The sequence below is a fragment of the Manis pentadactyla genome, chromosome 1 (assembly GCF_030020395.1).
Source record: "Manis pentadactyla isolate mManPen7 chromosome 1, mManPen7.hap1, whole genome shotgun sequence".
NCBI lineage: Eukaryota > Metazoa > Chordata > Mammalia > Pholidota > Manidae > Manis > Manis pentadactyla.
Window position 1 is genome coordinate 122,146,541 of NC_080019.1, and position 20,221 is coordinate 122,166,761.

At 38.7% G+C, this 20,221-nt stretch overlaps 1 protein-coding gene across 4 annotated transcripts in view; it reads right to left on the reverse strand.

Moving 5' to 3' along the window:
- Positions 1 to 19,805, reverse strand: part of ATP13A5 (ATPase 13A5) — a 95,944-nt gene extending 76,139 nt beyond the window's left edge. For 3 of the 4 annotated variants that reach the window (XR_005022671.2, XM_057501225.1, XM_036875247.2), the window contains exons 1-6: positions 19,626 to 19,805; positions 6,882 to 7,055; positions 6,045 to 6,191; positions 5,770 to 5,840; positions 5,585 to 5,665; positions 8 to 77 (exon numbers count right to left, since the gene is read on the reverse strand). Coding sequence is in view for 3 of the 4 variants with exons in the window: in XM_057501225.1 (XP_057357208.1) it covers positions 8 to 77; positions 5,585 to 5,665; positions 5,770 to 5,840; positions 6,045 to 6,191; positions 6,882 to 7,055; positions 19,626 to 19,685 (603 nt within the window). In the remaining variant the exon portion in view is untranslated. The remainder of the gene's footprint in view (positions 1 to 7; positions 78 to 5,584; positions 5,666 to 5,769; positions 5,841 to 6,044; positions 6,192 to 6,881; positions 7,056 to 19,625) is intronic. The other variant, XM_036875248.2, reaches the window with a different exon arrangement.
- Between the last annotated feature and the right edge of the window lie 416 nt (positions 19,806 to 20,221).

Genomic DNA, 20,221 nt, shown 5'->3' on the forward strand with positions numbered 1-20,221 from the left:
CAGTTACCTGTTTAACAAGCAGCTTCCAGATGGGTAGGATTTCAACCTCAATTGCATTGGGCCCGCACACTAATCTCCTGAAGGAGATTGATATTCTGTTAGTATTACACCTACAAGCTCATTGATAAGTGAGTACAGGCCAAACTAAACAGAAGTCATTTCTCTATGCTTCAATGACTTTGTGCCTTAAATCAAAAATTAATGCACAAATTCTAAAACAGTAATGTATTTTAAAAATGAAAATTGGTGCATGATGGACAAAGTTGTTTTTCTGATTAAAAAAATATCTTAAGTACAATACAACTCAAGAATCAACATGCAAATAATAGACTGTATCCTCCACTCTAATAGGATGTTAATCTATTGTGAACGCCTAAAACAGGGCCAAATATGTAAAATGCACTCAAGAATTATTTGTTGAATGAGTGAGTGGGTGAATGATAGGTGAGCCTCGGTTTCCTTATCTATAAAATGGGCTTGATAATACAAGCCTAATAAAATTGCTATCAGTAGCAGATGCTATAAACATGGAAAGCATTTAGCACAAGTGCCTGGGACGTGACAAGTTCTCGATGAATGGCAGCTATCTTTGAAATCTTCCCTGCTCCCACAGGCACAATTAGCTGTAATTTCCTCTCCTCTGATATCCCTTCTTTTCTTAGTAACAGCCTGTGTCCCTTAGAATTGTAATGTATAGTTAGTTATATGTCTTTCTCCAAAAATTTCCTAGTCCTTCTTTAATGGTAGGGATGGAAGGTTTTCACCTCTGTTTTTCTACCATGTAGAGGCACAGTGTCTGAGACAGGCAATGTCCTTAAATATTGGAATTAACTAATGAGGACCCTTCTGACCCTGCGTACAGTACTCTCTCCCTGGTTTACAAACCATGGCAGCACACAGGCTGGGGCCAGTCAGTTCAGAGAGGAACAGGCTCCGGACCCCATGCTTTGTCATCCCCATCTGGTGAGATGGTTTCTGATGTCACTGTTAAAGGGAGAGGAGCTCAGCTCCCATGGGGACTGACGTCTGCTGGATTAATAACTAGGAAATACCTGTGGATTTTCCTAGTTAGGGTTCATCTGGGCCCTGCTCGACTCACAGCCTGGCATGTACCTGGTTGCTGCATCTTTTCTGCTGTCTCCTACCAGAATCATGTTCTGTTTAGGGATCGTGTCCCCATCTCAGTCTCGGCACAAACCAAGCAGAATTTTTAGGGACATTGCCCAGTGACTGAGCAACCAGAAGGAATATGAAGCTTGATGCTGGGTCATGAGATAAGTTCCCAGGAACAAAGGAGATGACATGCTCTGACTTTGAAAATCTGACCAGCTGACAGGGAAAGAGGCCCTAAAATTATTCCAGGGGGTCTCACAGAACTAATTAGGCTGAAAAAAAATGAAATAGACTTGCCTAATATTCAGAACTATCTATTAGAGAAATAATTGCTTTGGAGGTAGAATGTCCCTCTCCAAAGAAGATTAAAGGATCTGCACTGCCTACGAGCTGCACGTGAAGGAGCACTGAGGGCTCCTGACACCGGGCGGTGGTAGTCAATCTGCTGGAATGTATTTATTTCTGAAAAACAAACATGAATGACTAGCAATACTTTCTTTTGGATGGTCTATGTCCCTTTTCAATTTGATTACTTGTTAATTCATTCATTTACCTATTTATTCATGAGAACATGTTGTGTGCCAGGCCCTTTAGGCTCCAGGTGGTGAAGAGTAGGCTCCAGGGGGTTCTCCAGGGGACAGGAGGACCATGTCAGAATCACTTTTTCAGACTACACATGGCCACTCGGCTTCCATTTGATAAGCCGCCAACAGAGGATGGGAGACCTTCAGTTTCCCAGACAGTCAATGTTGAGCCAGGGGACCCTGCATGATCCACCTCCGGGAACCTGGGGATTTTTAGGAAGCAGGCTTATAGAGTCTGAAGTAGTTCCCAGGTGACACTGCAAGCCAATCCTCAACCCCCTAACACTCCTGCTCTATACAGGCAAGGAGACCTAAGAAATTAACAGACGAATAGAAATGGCATCCGATCGCTGGGATTTGGGTATGGTCATATAGTATAACAGCGATGTTGGTCTTAGAACCCTCCCATTAAAAGAATAATAATGAAAAGATTGGCATGTTTTGAGAAATTGCTTTCCAGGGGAAAAAAATCTGTAGCAGTCCTTGAACCTGCCTCTATATTTTAATGAGCCGTTTATACAGAGAAGCTTCATTTTATAAATGACATGAAAGTCATTTGTGTTTCACAGTTAGTCCTCATCTGTGACTGCTCTATTTCTCTCATTTCCTCAAGCACATTTCCAGATGGTCTGAGAGAAAGTCAGGCTCTTACAGGATTTCATGCCCTATATGTAAGTTTCATGAGACACTTCCAGTCAGCTTTTTGGGGGAAGTGCCCAGAACATTTTCATGCTGGAGGATCCAGAAGGCAGAGGACCAGGAGGACATCTGGGTACAGGTGGAGGAGGAGAAATGCCAGGCAGGATCTTGCCAGGGAGACCCAGGATGTAGGCTTACTGATGCTGCCATGGGGCTTTGCTCTGAACCAAGGCTTTAGAGTTAAATGATTTTGTACTTTTAATGGGCCCAGACCCATTGAACTGTGGGTTATATTTTTAAGTAACTTACTCACTTCTAAATTTGAGACGGTTTTATTAGCCTCCAGCAGAATGAGTGAAGACTCTCTCCTCTACTCCAACCACCCTTCCCTGTTGATTCATAAAGAATTATCTGATGGGAAAGCATCTACGATTGGGCTGCTTTCTAAGATGGAGCTTTCAAAGGGGATCAAGGTCATGGTATAGAAGTACGATTTCTTTTCTGACCTTTGCTTCCCACCAGATGTGAGCAGTAAGAGAGTAGAGTCTCATGGGGGCCCTAATCTCTCTATCATCTCCTGCCTCCTTCTTGCTTTTTCTTTCTCTTTCCTGATATGCTCTCTTCTCCTAGACAGCCTCCATGAGCTTGGAGCTGAGCACTGATGACCAACCTGCCCTCTTTTGCTACCCGTCACTTGGATTCCTTTCCTCCGTTACTATCAGGCATGCCCTTTTTCTCAGTGGTGTGACAAATGGTAACACAGTCTGGCCCTGCAGTATCACTGAGCCAATTGTGAGCATCTCTTCCCAGTTCCAGGTTCAGTGATGTCACACTAATGTCTTGAAATCAGTCTTGGTTGGGGCATTCCCATTATAGGATTTGGCAAACTCTACCCATCAAAGTCTTTTTCTTCTTCCAGAGAGTGGGGTTACCCACAAGGTGATGGGTCTGGAGCTGATCCCCAGGGAAGAGATGCTTGCTATCTCTACTTCCAGGAAGTTTCCCTTCTCTTCTCAAGCTAAACCAGGGAGGCAGGAGCACGGTGGTATGAGTGAGAAGGTAAAGAGACACTCGACTTAAAACCTAATAAGAAGACAACTTGGACAGATGGAAGATGCGGTAGCTGTGTTTTTTTCATAGGCTCTGTTTCCATGAGATAAGAGAACTATGAAAAGTGTCTGTGGACCTGTCAAGGACAGGTTCTAACATGGAAAGTTGCATTCAGATCATGAATGAGTGAAGATGGGAACAAGGAATCTCCTGGAATAATTCCCCTGCTTTCTTCCTAAAGCCCTCTGACAATTCTCTCTGTGGTAAAGTTACTCTCCTGATGTCCTGATTAGCTGTTTTTGCTACTGAAAAGTGAGAGCTGTGTAAATCTCTTCATTTCCCCTCTTTGTCTGGCTGCTCCGAAGCCAAAAAAAGAAGGTTGCATTTAGAGTCAGTGGCTTCTCCTTATCTGAGCTATTTGTGCACCACTCCCCCATCCTTATTTCTCATATGGTATCCTTGCTTCACACACAAGCAAGCTCAAATACATTTAGGAAATTGATTTCACTCAACCGATCCATCAATCATTTAGTTTTTGAGAAAAGGCCTTAGCCTTACACTAAAAAAGGAAGAGAGATACTTGTGGGGGATGGGCAGTAATACTCCAAATTCTGCTTATTCTCTTTACCCTCCAGATAGAAAAGCCTACAAAATAAAATATACCTATGTGTTTACAAGTAGATTATCTCCTCTACTCTTCATATTTGGGGAAACTATACTCTTCATCTTGCTTATTAGATTGTCAAGTTCTTTACTGTGTGGACCAGATTTAAATTTAATTCTGTATGATGTTTATTAAAGCTAGGCACTTGATAAACAAGGACAAATGTGAGGTAGCTACACTGATGGGAAACCTTCCCTGTGGAAATAGTTTCTCAGGAAGAGTATATCTATATTTATCAACCAGATTTCCTAAGTAGATCAATCCTTTAAATGTCTTACACTTACGTTAGTAAACCAATACGTTTTTAATGACTTTAATGACTTTTTGATTTTTCAATGCAGTAAGCATTGCATCTGAAATCTTATATAATGATACCATTTCTAAGGCATCTTGCAATATTGTTATAGTGTGGATGCTTGGTTCATTTTTCATAGTGTTCAGGCACGGGGAGAACCTAAAAAACAACAGTTCAGTAATTTTCAGATGTGATATACATATGATATGGATTGTGGCAGTGCTTGCTAAATATGCATGTTTCCTCTCACACCCTTACCCCTAGCTCCTACTACTAATGCATGATGGGGCAAAGTCCAGGAACCTGTACTTTAAGTACCAGATTGCTTCTTAGTTTGAGAATTCATGGTTTAAATAGACTGTGGAGAAGGTCAGGCAGGTAATGTCCCTAAAATTGGGTAAGAAATGCAGGTGATTATTAAGATTCTGGGGAAGGCTTGCCATGGTTTACTTTCAGATTCATCAGTATTCACCATTTCAAATTACAGGTGAGGGAAGCACGGCATCTGGGTCACTGAGACTTACTGAGTAGCATACACATTTCCTATGCTATCATTATGCTGTATTTGTCTAATCTCTGTACATCTTTAGGTATCATTCTCATGATTATGCCCTGTTCTTTGTCTCTCTTTCCCACTAGTCAGTGAGTATCTGGGACAATGACCAAGTCTTATTTATCCTTAGCTCCCTAGTGTGTTGCAAATTGCCTGGCATATTAAAGGCATTTAGTTAATAGATTAATGAATGCCTTCATTTATTCACTCATTCCACAAATACCTATTGAGCTTCTACCATGACTCGGGCGTTATTCTAGATGCGGTAAATACAGTGGTGAACAACACAGCTAACTGGGCAAACAAAGTCATCATCTCCAGGACTGCTTCCCATAGGAAAACACAATCAGTATACTGTGTTTCTCACAGAAGATCTGGAGGCTTAAGAAGGTGACATTTCCAAAATGACTCATGATTTTTGAGAAAATAATAAAAAAAGATAACAGAGACTGTTCTAGAATCCTAAGAGAAAAGATCAAATGTTTTTTGATTGAGTTGTTCTTTTAGTCTTTTCTTTTTAATAAGTTTGCCTAAGATGAGAACAATTTATAACATCTTTCTGTTGCTGGTAAATGAATGAGATTATATGAAGTTGATGAAACATCATGTCAACACCTTGCTGATCATCAGTGGTTTGATATTTCAGTTTCGGCTGGCAGAGTTTCCTCTCAGGGAGCAAAGCCTACCTGACCTCTTGTTCTTCACTGGTCAGACCCAGTCCAAATGTACGATGAATGTCATAGCAGGAGTTGCTGTCTTCCAGCGACCTGGGATGTGATCAGACAGGAAATACACTTTAGTTCACAGTATCAACAAATCAGTGTTCTTCTTCCTTACATCCTGAAGGGTGCTAAGGAAAAGTTGGACTTACCCAACTTTCTGAAATTTCTTCTCCAAGTTGTTCCAAACATACCTGATTTTCTGCACTCGGATACATCGTAGCTACAATTACAAATGTGACAGAACAGACGTTATTCACAAAGAAAAGCCCATCGGGGGAGGTGAGGAGTGCTTAGTAAGGGTCCCCATGCGGCTCTCACTTTTCTTGATAAATAGTTGTAAATCCCAGCCCAGCAGTGTGATATTCAGAACTTTGTTCTTTCTTAGCAAGAACAGCCAAAACACTGCACTCTTAAAATCACTTACTTTTAATTCTGGCTTCAATACAGCTTGGTTTATGACAGAGTGGCGGTCAGACACCAGCGGTTCTTCAGGGTTCTTGCTTATAGGAAACTTCAGTGTGCGTAAGTAGAGGCTGATCACCTTCTTCCTCATGTATCTTTGGAATTCATCCTAGAGAACACAATCCAGCCTGTGAAATTCTCAAACGTTATTCAGTAAGGCTCACAATCAACTAAATGCCTACCAAGTGCTAGACCAGTGCTTCCAGTTTGGGCTGCAGACAAGAGCATCAACATTGTCTTAGAACTTGCTAGAAATAAAAATTCTCAGCCCCACCCCCAAACCTACTGAATCAGAAATTCTGGGGTGGGGCCAACAGTTTGTGTTTTAAGGAGCCTTCCAGGTAATTCTGATTTGCACTAAAATTTGAGAATCACTGTGCTAGAAGATAAAGACAAAGATACACTTTGCAGGAAAGTTTTGTATCCAGCAAATAGTTTCTGGCTATCTTAAAATGACACCTAGATGTTTAAATTGTCTAATTTCCGTCAAAATACATATTTTTGAGAAACTGAATGATTATTCCCATGTTACTCTTTAAGAGTTAGGACACTGAGGGACTGCTCATGCCCTGGCTGAGAGCAGTGACAATTAGCCTGATATGGTAGAAATTTCCCCGGGCTGACATGGAGGAAATGTGCTTCACTTCTGGGTCAAAATCAAGACATGGCAAGTAGATTGTAGGGATAGTTTTGCCATCTCCTATTTGAGGACAGAGGAACTTTTAAATAGCTGAACATTGATTCTGAATGCTGGCCAGTCATTGACTGTACCACAGCTATGACACAGCAGGGCACGCACCGTCGTCCTTAACAATACAGTGTCTGCTTCTTGCAAGGGGCATGGGATGCAGCTGGCCCACACTCTCCACTGGGGCTTCCAGTAGAACACCAGCAGAAGGACCCCACAGGTCAGCGCGGATATTACAAAGCACAGGGCTCTACGTAGGTTCTGGGTCCGGTAACCAAACACCTCCTGGAGATAAATAAAATATGGCTCTATTTTTCTTTTTTCACATAAACATAACCTTTTGTTCCAAGAAACACAAACTTTAGATACCGGGGTGTTGGTTGGGAGAGAAATCTGGTTTCAGCTGGTTGAATCAGGCTGATTGCTTACAGCTGTCAGCTGATATAATAAAAAAAGAAAGACTCATTTTGCTGCCCTGGCATATGGAACTGAAACATTAGACAAGAGAAGCAAGGAATGGGCAGACTGATTTGGTTCTAAATACATCTCTGGTTTTTATAAACTACCTCATGTTTCGGACCAGATTTACTGTATTTAGGTGTAAGATTTTTTAAAATAATTGTTCATATGAATTTACTGGAGGAAGATGAAAAAATAATCTCAGATATGATCCACACATATATCTAGCTCTATTCAAATTCAGCTTTGTTTTATCATAATATGACTGACAAGGATTGAAAGTATAAATAGGTATACTGCTTTTTAAAACAGCAGGATGATGTGAATTAAGAGATAATCTGTGGACATGAAACATTTTCAAAACAGAGCTTATAGGTATTTACACTGAGTACTCCGAAATGCTGAAATAACTCTACCTTTAGCAGTAGGTTAGTTAATACTTGTCATGAATTAAGACTTGAGATATGGTTTTAGGAGAAAACAAATAGCTTTAAACAGTAGATGTGTTTATTTAAAGCCAATTTTTAGTTTCCATCTTCTACAACAAAGTTTCAGAGAATTGCTTTTTTAAATTTCAAAAACTATATTTTTAGTGTATTTGGAAAACCCAGAGAGAAGCTGATTGTGAACATCATTACCACACAGTTATATTGGTTCTGTTGTTTGTGTGTGTGTGTTTTATTACTCTTGAGTCCCTGTGTCCAGATCACAGAGGTGTAATGACAATAAAATGCGTTTTTACTGTGTTTCTCTAGTACTTTTCAATGATGCACTCTCCTGAATTTTATGCCAGTTTAGATCTTGTTACAATAAGCCTAATGGCTTAATTTTTTGAAAAAGTTTTCCTCTTCAATATGGTCATTTTCATTAGTTTTTTCTAATAAGTAACTGTAGTAGATCAAGATTTTAATAATAGTTGTTGAAAGTAAATCCTTAAACGGAGAGGAAAGGTCACAGGTTTAAGAAGCAAAAATGAAAGTTTGAGTCACTGCTCTACTAGTTATTAGCTGTGTGACCTTAAGTAAATAATTTCACCTCTAGGGAATTCCAGTTTACTCTTTGACAAAACGATTAGAAATACATGCCTTACAGAGTACTTGTGCTCAAATGAGATAATGTCTCCTTAAGTGCTCTGCAAAGTAATTACAATTTTAAGAGTTCCTTTCCAGGGCTCAACATTACCCACCTGGGAAAAAAATTAAGTTTAGTGATGCAGCCCCTCTATTTTGAGATTATTCAGATTTTTTAAAGATTTAAATGTAACTTAGAAAAATGTGTCCACTCTGCTTTTAAGCATATTTTCAGTTAGGTCTTCTTTCTCTTTTCTGATCTTCCCTCTGACTCTATAAACCTGTGCTGGTTTTGTGAATGGAATTATAGTTTTATTAGGCTCAAATAAAATGTATATGCCAACTCAAATATTATGTTATAAATATGCATTCTTTTACTCAATTACTCATAGGGGCTTATTGCCACAGTCCAAGCATGCACAACAGAAGAGAACAGTTTGGAATTTTAGTCCTGCTTGTAGCTGAAATGAATACTTTGTAAATGACTTACTTTTTTCTTTGTGTTACCTGCACAGAGAAATGGCATTGCTAATCATAAATCTGGTCCCCCTTAAGTTCTTCTCTATACAACAATTTTTTTTATTAAAAGAGGAATTTTATTAAAAGAGTAGTCTTGCTAGCAAGACTACTGTTAAATCACTACAGTTACATACTGCTAATAACCTTGTAAATTAGAATAATTCTTTAGGGAAAGTGAGGTAACAAATGATATCAAGAATTATATAGATGTTTCTTTCTCTTGAATCAGTAATTCCACACCAGAAATATACACTAAGGATAACAATACATGAAGTAGAAAGTGATATATATATATATACACAGATGTCCAGTGCAATGTTGTCTATAGCAAAGTTATTGGAAGAACCAAATGACAGATAATGGTTCGGTAAGATATAAAACATGAAAACAATGAGCTATGATGGAGCCATTAGAAAAAAATTTATAAAGTCAATGTAGAAACATGGGACTTACTGTGACATAATGTTAAGAAGAAAAGAACAAAAATAGAACAGATGGAAAACAAATAACAGCACTATGAACTTTAACCAACTCTACCAGTAATTTTATTAAATGAAGTAGCCTTAATACTATGATTGAAAGCAAAGATTGTCAGACTAGATAATAAAAGAATACCCACTATATGCTATTTATAAGACACACACATTAAATGTAAAGAACAGGGAAATATGCCATGAAAAGAGTAACAAGAAAAAACTGCTTATAACTATATTAATGTCAAACAAAATAGACTTTAAGGAAAGAAATGCAAGAAAAGTACATTTCATAAGCTAAAAGATCAATTCAACAGAGGAGTGTAACAATCCTAAATTTTTGTGTATCTATAAATATAGTTTCAAAGTATGTAAAGCAAAATTGATAGAACTTTAAATCCATTCTTATCATTGGAGATTTTAACATGCCATTCTCACTAACTGATATAACCATCAGACAGGAAAAAAAAAACAGTAAGAATATAAGAAGTTTGAACAATTTTATTAGCTAAATGATCTAATTAACAAATACAGAAAATTGTAGCCCAAAACAGCATGATTCAAATTCTTTTAAAGCACACATAAAATATTTACCTAAGTTGACTACACTCTGGAACATAGAGTGTAATTATAATTAAACTAGAAATTAACAACAGAATGATAACTTAAAGTTTCCCAAATGTTTGGAAATTAGACAACATATTTCTAAATAACACATGAGTCAAGTAAGAAATTACTTTAGGAAAACTTTTGAACAGCATGAAAATGAAAATTAACAAGTCAAAATTGTGAGATGCATTTAAGGCAGTGATCAGAGAGTAATTTATAGTTTTAGATGTATATGTCAAAAAAGATAAAAATATTTGATATCAACAAAGTAAGCTTCCAACTCAAAAAGTTATAGAAAGAAAAGCAAATTAAACCTTAAAATATATAAGAAAGGAAATTATAAAGGTAAGGGCAGAAATACATAAAACAGAAAGCAGACATACAATAGAGAAAATCAATAATACTAAGTTTGAAAGATTAATACAATCAGTAAGCCATAAATCAATCTGAAGTATTTTTATGGTTATTAAAAAAAATTAATGTGTAACTATAAGTTTTTATTCAAAGATATCTTCAAGCCCAGATGGCTTATAAATCACTTCAAATATTTAAGGTAGGTATTTGGTGATATTGTTCTTGCCCAAACTCAAATTCTCAACTATTTTTATGAAATCAGCATACTTAAATACTTAAAAGTCTGATAGGTATGTTACAAGAAAAGAAAATTACAGGCTAAGATCTATCATAAATATAGATGAAATCATACTGAAATAGAATAACTAAATCAGTGACATATTAAAAAGGTAATGCATCATTACCAAATGGAGTTTATTTTAAAAGAACAAGAATTTGAAAATCAATTTATTTTGGTATGTTAACATTTGGAGGAGGAAAATCAGAAGGTAATATCAATAGACATGGAGAAATACTTTCATAAAATTCAGTACATAGTTAAAAAGAAGAAAGAAAAGAAACCTCTCAGCAAACTAGAAATAGATAGGAGGATGGGAACAGCCTTCAGCTAGCATCACATCTAATGACAAAATATTGAACATTTCCTTCCTGAGGTCACAAGCAAAATATGATTACCAATGATTACCACTAATATCCAATATAGTACTTGAAGTTTTAACCACTGAAATGAGGCAAGAAAAAGAAATAAAGCTTATAACAATTGGAAAATAAGAAGTAACAATACTACATTATATACTTGAAAGTTGCTAAAAGAGTAGATCTTAAATGTTCTCACCACAAAAAAGAAATGGTAATTATGTTCTGGAGGTGTTAGCTGATATTACAGTGATAATCATTTCACAAGTATATCAAACCAACACATTGTACACCTTGAACTTACACAATGCTATATGTCAATTTTATCTAAATAAACCTTGGGGGAAGAGTAAAACTCTCTTTACAAGCAGGCAATGTAATTATATGTATATGTAAAGAAATCCAAAAATAACGTACAAGCAAATTATTAGAGTTAATAAGTGAATTTATCAAGGTTCCTGGATATGGAGTCAATATAGAAAAAATAATTGTATTTGTATATACTACTAATAAGCAATTTGAAGATGAAGTTAAATACCATTTATAATACTATCAAGGGGGGAAAAAACCCAATTACCTTGCAATAGCTCTAACAAAGTTGTACAAGACCTTTAAACTGAAAACTTTGTATTATTGCTGAGACAAAAATCTAAATAAATGACAAGATATATTACCTTTGAGGATTTCTAATCACCTTTAAAATCACAGTGGACATTTTCTGTGATAACTGTTGAGCTGATTCCAAAATTGGCATGGAAATGCAAAGGGCCTAAAGTAATCAAGAAAATTTTCAAAAAGAACAAATGTGGAGGAATTAAACCACCAGAACTGAACTTCCCACAAAGTTTTCAAAGACTTACTCAAGGAAAATGAGAAATATGCAAGAATAGATAAAAAATTCAAAAAATTGTCAAGAAAGAGATTCAAATATTACAATCACTTCATTTACAAAAAAGGAACAACTACAGTTCGGTGGAGGAAAGGATGGTTTGCTCAATAAATAGCGCTGTAGCAAAATGAATGGTACTGGAAAAATGAGTTTTCCACCCAATTTACAACATACACAAAAGTTCACTAGTGTTAGTATATACACCTAAATATGAAAATCTGAAACACTCAATCATCTGAAAGAAAACAGAAAAAATTTTCATTGACTTCAAGTAGGCAGATATTTCTTATATAGGAAACAAGAAAAAACAAACTATATATTTGACTTAATTAAAAATTAAAAGCTTCTGATCATCAAAAGATCTTTGGAGAAGTTATTAGGTATATGTATTTATCTATATATAAAAACTACTACAAACCAACTTAAAAAATAAGTATATACACAATAACAAATTGCAGAGGACTTGAACAGTCACTTTACAAAAAAGGATTTCCAAATGGACTATAACATTCAAGAAGATGCTCAATAGAGTGTCATTAAGGAAACACAAAATACAACTACAATAATATGCAATGGCCAAGATGATCCTAAAAAAGAACAAAGTTGGGAGAATTACACAACCCAATTTGAGGACTTACTCTAAAGTTATGCAATGATAGAACACAATGATATAGCCACAGAACAGCTAAAATTAAGAGTGAATATTCCAAGAGTGGGTAAAGATGTGGAGCAATAGTACTCACACAATGTTGGGAGTTTAAATTAGTGCAACATTTTGAAAAATGGACTTGTTATCTTTTATATAAGATAAGTGAATGTATATGTCCACGAGAAGATTTGTACAAAAATATTCAGATCAGCTTTACCCATAATCTAAAGGTACATCAACAGCAGAAGATAGTCTTGCTTTCATGCAATGGAGTATTGTATGAAAAACAATAAACAATAAAATAAAAAGGAATGAACTTCTGATGCACATAACATGGATGAATTTCACAGACATTATACTGAGTAAATGAAGTCCAGCAAAGCAATGCACAGTTCTATTTATATGAAGTGCAAAAATGAGCAAAACTAATTAATGATAGGAGTCAATTGTACAACTAGGATAACTACATTTTATTGATACCACTGTTTTATATATTTCAATAAAAAGTAAAAATAAATTGGAGTATGTTTATTAGACACTCTGTTCCAAGCAGGTAGAAGGTACTTTATTTTAATGGGATTAGACTGAGAAAAAGAAAATGGCAGCAAAATTTGAGAAAAGAATAAAAAAAAGAAAAGAGCCAGAGGAAGGATTCCTATGGGAAATGGGAGGTTTGGTGAACTGGGAAGACCGGCTGCCTCCTGGTGAGGGTGATTGGGAAGTGCTGACTTCCATAGGAGCAGAATTAAAATCACATCCCTAATAACCAAGACAGGGAAAGCGGTTTCTGTGAAAGACACTGCTTATGGCTAGGAGAAGCTCAATCTAAATGTCAATGGATCTCTTCCCTGTTTGTTAAAAAATAACTAAGTAAATGATAGTTAAATAGACAGATAGATACAGTAGATGATGATAGATAAAATATCTTATAAATGTTAAAGTAACTTTCAGAAATGTGTAGCTGTCTTGACAATCAGTTTCAGCCCTGAGCAAGTTCACTATGGATTCAACGCAACCAAAGAAATGACAGTAGAACGTTCCTGCGGTGAAAGGGTTATACCCAACTTTATTTCCATCATGGCAGGTCAATCACTAGAATCCTGTCCACTAAGAGTGAGTCTGCATGCAGCAAGCCTGTCTCTGCCTCTGGGCTTCTCTTTCCACACAGCTGTCATCTGGGCCTTTCTATCCACACAGCCATCCTCTGGGCCTCTCTGCTCACACAGCCATCCCAGTTCTCTGTCCTCAGTGTTGCCACCACTCCAGCCTCTGCTCTGCTCTCCTGCAGCCTCGCAGCCATACCACCGTGTCGCCCAGTGCACTGGGCAGGGCTCTTTATATAGAGTCAATAACAATGTAATGCCCACACCTGTGTAGTGAGCAAGCCAACCAGGGCCAGGTGAGAATCCTGGCCACAGGAACCTTCACTTTATCCACAGTGTTCAAAAGAATTATTGAAATAGTTCAACCTATTAATTTTCCCCCTTATGCTTTCTTTTTTGGAGTAAGAAAGGCCCTTAACTCTTTAGTGAGAATCAAAAGCCAATGTAAAAGTGATGATCATATTAGCATATCAGCTACAGGCTTTCCTATATGGCCCACCAGGGCTAATAAAACAGAAGTACTGACACCTGTTCTTCCTGAAGTAAAAGTGCTGCTTCAGATCCTTGTTCGATGAGGCTAATGACGAGAACACAGTACATGTGAATCAAAAGGTAATGAGATGCATGGGCTAATTGGCAGGGACAATTTCTGGAACAAGAATTTACCCTAAATCAAGGAATGGGACAACATGGCATGTTCTGTTAAAGTTTATTCATGGAATAAGATCATTACTAAACAGGAGGGATGTTTCAGAGATCTTTTTGGCTCCAATTCCTTTCTTGGAAAAAATAGCTCTTTATCATCCTTTGCATATAAGCATCTACTGGCTGCTTAAAACAAGCTGTTCACTACCTAACAGGGCTGTGTCTTCAATCGTTGGGCAGCTGTGATGGTGTAGGTCATTTACTATTGCTGCACAACAAACTTAGTGGCTTAAAACAACACAAATTTATTATCTCACAGTGTCTGTGGGTTAGGAGTCTAGTTAGCTGAGTCCTCTGCTCATTGTATCACAGGATGGAAATTGAGGTGTCATTTGGGCTATGCTCTTTCTGGAGATCAAGGCCCTCAATCAAGGTCATGTGGGTTTTGGCAGGATTTGTTGCTTGTAACTTAGTACAGAGGCCCCCCTTCTCTGCCTGGTTGTCAGCCAGAAGCTGCTTCTTAGAGACCACTCTGAGTTCCTTGCCACATCGAGTCTTGGAAGCTCCCTTGCCTCAAATCCCTCTTACGTTTTAAATCTAACTTCAGAAAGGTCACAGTCCCCATATAGGCTTGTCTGATTAGGTCAGGCCCACCCAGATGATCTCCCTTGTGATGAACTCATCTGAGTCATGCTGACATCGGTAAAACCTCCTTTCTGCACATAGCATAACAGAATCACAGGAATTACAACTCATCATATCTATGGGCTGTGCCTACAAGCAACTGGAGGGGATTATACAAGGGCGACATTCATTGCAGGGGTGTCGTGTTAACATTCTGTCACCAAAATGGTTAGGAAGCTCTTCCCTTAGGAAAATAAGTCAGGCCACCAACAGAATCTACTCTGTTCTCCACATCAGCCACTCAACTGCAGGAAGACAAACACCATGATGGTTACCGGGGAGCCACTGCCTATGTTTTTTAAATAGTTCTTACCTTGATATTCAGATATCCTTCCAGATATACTGTGCTTCTTAGGTGGATCCTATAACTAAAAATAACTTCCTAGAGCTTTCTTAAATCATACAGATTCTAGCAAAATGTTATTTATTCTACTATGCAGAACAGACTCCTACTGAGACATCCAAGGACTGATTTTTATAGCTATATCATATTAGCAATTAAAATTTAGCCATAACCAAATAAAGTACTTCAATTACTTTTTCATGCATAGCTATTAAGCTCAAGACATTGATACCCTCACCTTGTATTTTGATAATAACTTACAACAGGAAACTCAATACTGAGGCCTGTTACACTGCATTTTGCCAACTTCTCTCCTGCAATCCAGTCTAGAAAATTTTCTGAATCTTGATTCTGTCACTAATATTGCCGTCTCTCCCTCATCACAAGGGGTCAGTTGCAGCGTAGATAAGTTTATCTTCATCCAAGCTGTTAATATAAATGTTGATGGAAGACAGGAAAGAGCAAAGAGGGCTTGCTTTTTGATTTTCAATTTTGATTATTTAAGTGGTATTTTTGTCCTTTAATGGAATATGAGGAGAATGTGATATGAGGATACTATTCAAAATAAATCAGATGTGTAAAATTCCTGATTTCTCTTACCAACTTTTCACATATTATTTGCTTCTATAATAGCAAACCTCAGACAAGTTTCATTCCTCAAATTTAATCAGAGAAAGTGGTAATAGTCTCAACATCACTTTCAATTAATGTATGTATTCTCACATTTTCAAATTGTACACCCTAACACCTGACTCGTTGGATGTAAATGAACTCTTTATATTTTCATGGAACTTTCCACGTTTCTTTTGTGAACTTCACAAACCTTGTGCCTCCAGAGGAGTAAGTGACACCATTCTCGGGCAACTAGCAAGGTTTAAAAAGGTGTCTACAACCAGACAGTTAGCCGTGGGGCCTTGATGAAAGCTCAGATCTGCTGTCTGGGTCCAGGGCTCCTCCACTGTTACCCAGAAAAATGTCACCACAAAGCGCGGTGCTCGCCTGTCAAACCCGTGTCCTCCTTGCTCTCTGGGGCCGCTGCCACTCGTAGTTTTGACATGTAGTCAGTAGGTGCCTGTGCAGACAGCGAGCACTGATGGAACAGCCGGGCATTGAGGCCGACAGAACAAAGCAGTATTTGTGTCTCAGGAGCCGAATGACCATCTCCAGAAAACAAGTGCCACGAGTGTGGCCAGAAAGGACTCTGAAACAGAGGCTAATATGTGCTCAGCTGGGCAGAGATATCATGACTTTTGTTCTCCTGGAAAGGTGATGATGATATAACAATAGTTTTCATTCACTGACAACATCCTAACCTTTCCCACAGTGCTTCCATGGGGCAGTAGTCATGAGAGAATCTGTGAACACCAAAGATTCCATGGATACATGAGTTTGGAAAATCGGGTACGCTATAATCCTCCTCTTAGTCACAAAGAATCATGATGTATTAAAGACTCCTGGAGGCTCTGCTGTTATCCGCTTACCTGTTTCACCTACTATTTCTCAAACCTAATCAATAGGGAGAAAAGGGGGCATTTTACATAATATCTACTAACAATATGTTTTGCAGAAGCTGTTTTTGGAAAGGCAGTGTTAACCTCATTTAATCCTCACCACAACTCTGAATGGTAGGTATTACTATCCCCATGTTATAAATGGCTCCAAGAGGTTAAATATCTTGCCTAACAGGACCAGAATTCAGACCCAGTCAGCCTGAAACCAAATCCTAGTCCAAGTCCCATAGCAATACTGCCTGAAGCTCCCACTCACGTCAGGCTGGCGGTGTGAAGGCCCCTGTGGAGTGTTAGGGAAGCTGTGGGTCCTGAGAGACCTCAAGAGAAAACAAGACAAGCTGATTGCGAATGGAGGGGCTGATGAAACATTTGGAGAGAAAAAAAGGAACGCTTTTAGGAAAAAAAGAGTAGAGGAGAAAAGAGACTATCTGAGCTAGGCAGTGGTGGGAAGGAGCGCTGGACAGTGGGGTGTCTGTCACATGGGTTGTTACCAGGTGAAACGAAATGCTGTTTGCCGAGCACCTGGTACCATGCCCGGCACAGCGAGTACCAGCTGCTGCCCTTCCTGGAGAAGTGAGGGCCAGAGAACAGGAAACTGGAAGGACAAAACAAGGTTCAACTCTGGAAGCTAGTGCAATGCTTTATATCTGTGCTGAGCTCAACAAAATGACCCTAACTGAATTGAATAATCACACAGGCACCCCTCTCCCCCTCAGGCAGTTTTCACCTCAAATCCTCTCACACATCACAAGGGATTGTTCACTTGAAATGAGGATTGCAAATAGAAGTCAGATTGGGCTGTGAGGAGCTTCAGGAAAAGATAAGTAGGAGAGGATGTAAAAGTTACAGACTGATAGTCCCCAAAAGCCAGGACTAGACCATGCCTGTTTTTTGTCTGGCTACTGAATATTAAAAAAAGAGACAGAAGAAGAAGAATTTGTTTCCAAAATTTATAATAAGGCTATTTCACATAAACACACAGTTTTCTGGCTTCCCTTTAAACTCTGAAGATCTGACAGTGCTGGGTCCATTGTCCTGCAGGACCGCAGTTGCCAGGAGCTAGGGAGCAGCTTTCTCTTAGATTGTGTGCCCAGGAATCCTGCCGGACAGGCCGACCTAACACACTGAGTTTTCTGAGCCACCGGGTAGGATTTGCATCTGTGCTCTCTGCCCAAGCTCATGAGGAATGTTCGGGAAGGAGAAATCCACAGCCACCTCCCCCTGCCCAGCTGCCTGCCCTGATGACCTGAGGTGAGCGCAGTGGGATTCCCAGTAGCTTTTTGGTGGATGTCTCTAGAAGTGTTTGACCACCAAAAAAAAAGAAGGAAATAGTGGTAATCCTTTGCTATCCATGCCCACTCTGAGTAAGAGAATTGAAATGCCAGGCAATAAACTTAACAAGCACAACACCTGGTTAGAGAAATATAAAGAGCAACCATAGATTTTCATGAAAACTCATATTTTTTCATGAATAGTAATTTTTTTCCATGATGTTGAAAAAGGATGAGAACTGGCACAGAACTGTTTGGCAGTGAATGTGGGTGAGTAGGTTTTAGCTCTCAAATCCTCCCATCTGAAGATTTTAGAGCATTGTGCCATTGGCAAGATCAGTGTGGTATGCAAGCCGCTGACATGAGCCACATTTGTAACTTAAACCTCCCACATTTGTAACTTAAACAAGTAAAAAGGAGGTGAAATTAATTTTCATAATTTATTTCATTTAGCCCAACTTACCCAAAACTTTGTCATTTCAATGTGTAACCAATACAAAAATGGAGATATTTTATGCTTTATTTCACTGTCTTCAAAATCTGGTGTGTATTTTAACCATAGAGCACATTTCAGTTTGGACCAGCTACTTTCTAGTGTTCAAAAATCACACGTGGCCAGTGGCTGCCTTACTGGACAGTGCAGGTATATGTGAAGTCACTTATTTTAAAAACCTAGGTTAGCAAACAAGGGTAAGTGGAGAGAGGGCAAGTGGGGATTTTCCACAGGTCTCATAGGGACCAAGGAGGCCAAGCAGGAAACTGACACCTTTCTGCTGCATGACCCATGTCCTCTAGCCCCCCACCCACCCCGTGCGCCCTCTCTGTCCCATCTCCACCCCAGCTCTGTCTCCCTCTTATTACTTAGCTACAGACAATGTTGAGTGTGAAGGAGGAAGGAGTGGTCTTGGAGGCCCCACCATCCTTTGCAAGCTGAAGACCTTGGGCAAGTTACTTAGCCTCTCTAGTCTGAGATTTCTTTTCTATGAATAGAATTAATTCCCTCATCACTGAGTTCTGAGGATCAAATAAAGTAATAAATGTAAACTTGTCAGCAGCAAATAGACACTGTGGGAGTTTTTGTTTTAATGATTATTTTTTTCAAGATTGAAGTATGTTTGGTGGAAGAGGCATCAGGGAAAAAGAATTGGAGAAGTGAGAACTTTTTGTTACTATGAGCTGAATCTCCAGCCACACTCTATTCCTTCTTCAGTACTTGGTTCTTAAAACATTTTTATGGTCTTAGCATGATTTCAGTCCAAAGCACACTGATCCTAAGTTATGCAGATACACCAAAAACACTTTAAAAAAGAAAGTTTCCATTTTTGCCTGAGTTTGACCAATTACACAGAAACCCAGATGGTAAGGGAGGCACCTCTACAAGCACCATGCGGGGTATAACCCTATTACTCTACCAAATGTCTAAGAAGGAAGCTTCGTGAAGTCCCATGCATGTAAAGATGGCAAGACCTCCATCGTGTAGAAGATAAACTTTCTCAGTCCCTGCATTCTCCCCACCCCACCCCAACCCTCCTCTCTCCAGGAGCCCTAGCCGACTTAACCCTCTCCAGGCCCTAGAGCCAGTACAGCAAGTACCACAGCCGCTGGTACTTGGGGAAGATTAATAAAAAGGGAAGACTCACCAGTTCATTCTCCTCCCCTTGGTTAAGCAAAGCTCCATGGTCCTTACGTTTCTCCTCCATCTAACCAGACCTCTTAGGTTTAACCTCTGGCTAATTTATGTTAACCTCTGGCCAACTCCCTGGGGAAATGTCAAAATCACTGACTGCCTATGTGAACTCAGAACAGTCACTACTTGTCATTGCTGATCTCAGGTGTTTTGGAAATCTCTAAGCACAGACCTCACCTATTAGGCTAACAAAGGAGAGAGAAAAAATACTCCCTTTAGCCACAGGATTGGTATGTTAATCTATCCACTGGGAGTGTTTGTTTTTTTCTCCCTAGTGTTGATTTGCTGAGCTAGATGTGCCTCCGGACTTAAGTGGTTGAACTAGAAAGAAAAATAATTTCATGTGCTGTCTGAAAATGTCTCAGCCTATGAATGCAAGTGGCCACTTTGCTGAAAACCTGAGACTAAAAGGATTAACCAGTGAGAGATGAGTAAAAATCCTGTGGTTTTGGGGAAAGTAGTAGGCATAGTGGGAGTGGTCAATGAGAAATGAAAGAAGTTTGGCTCATGACGGGGAATCATTTTGGAATCACAAAAGTCTCCATTCCA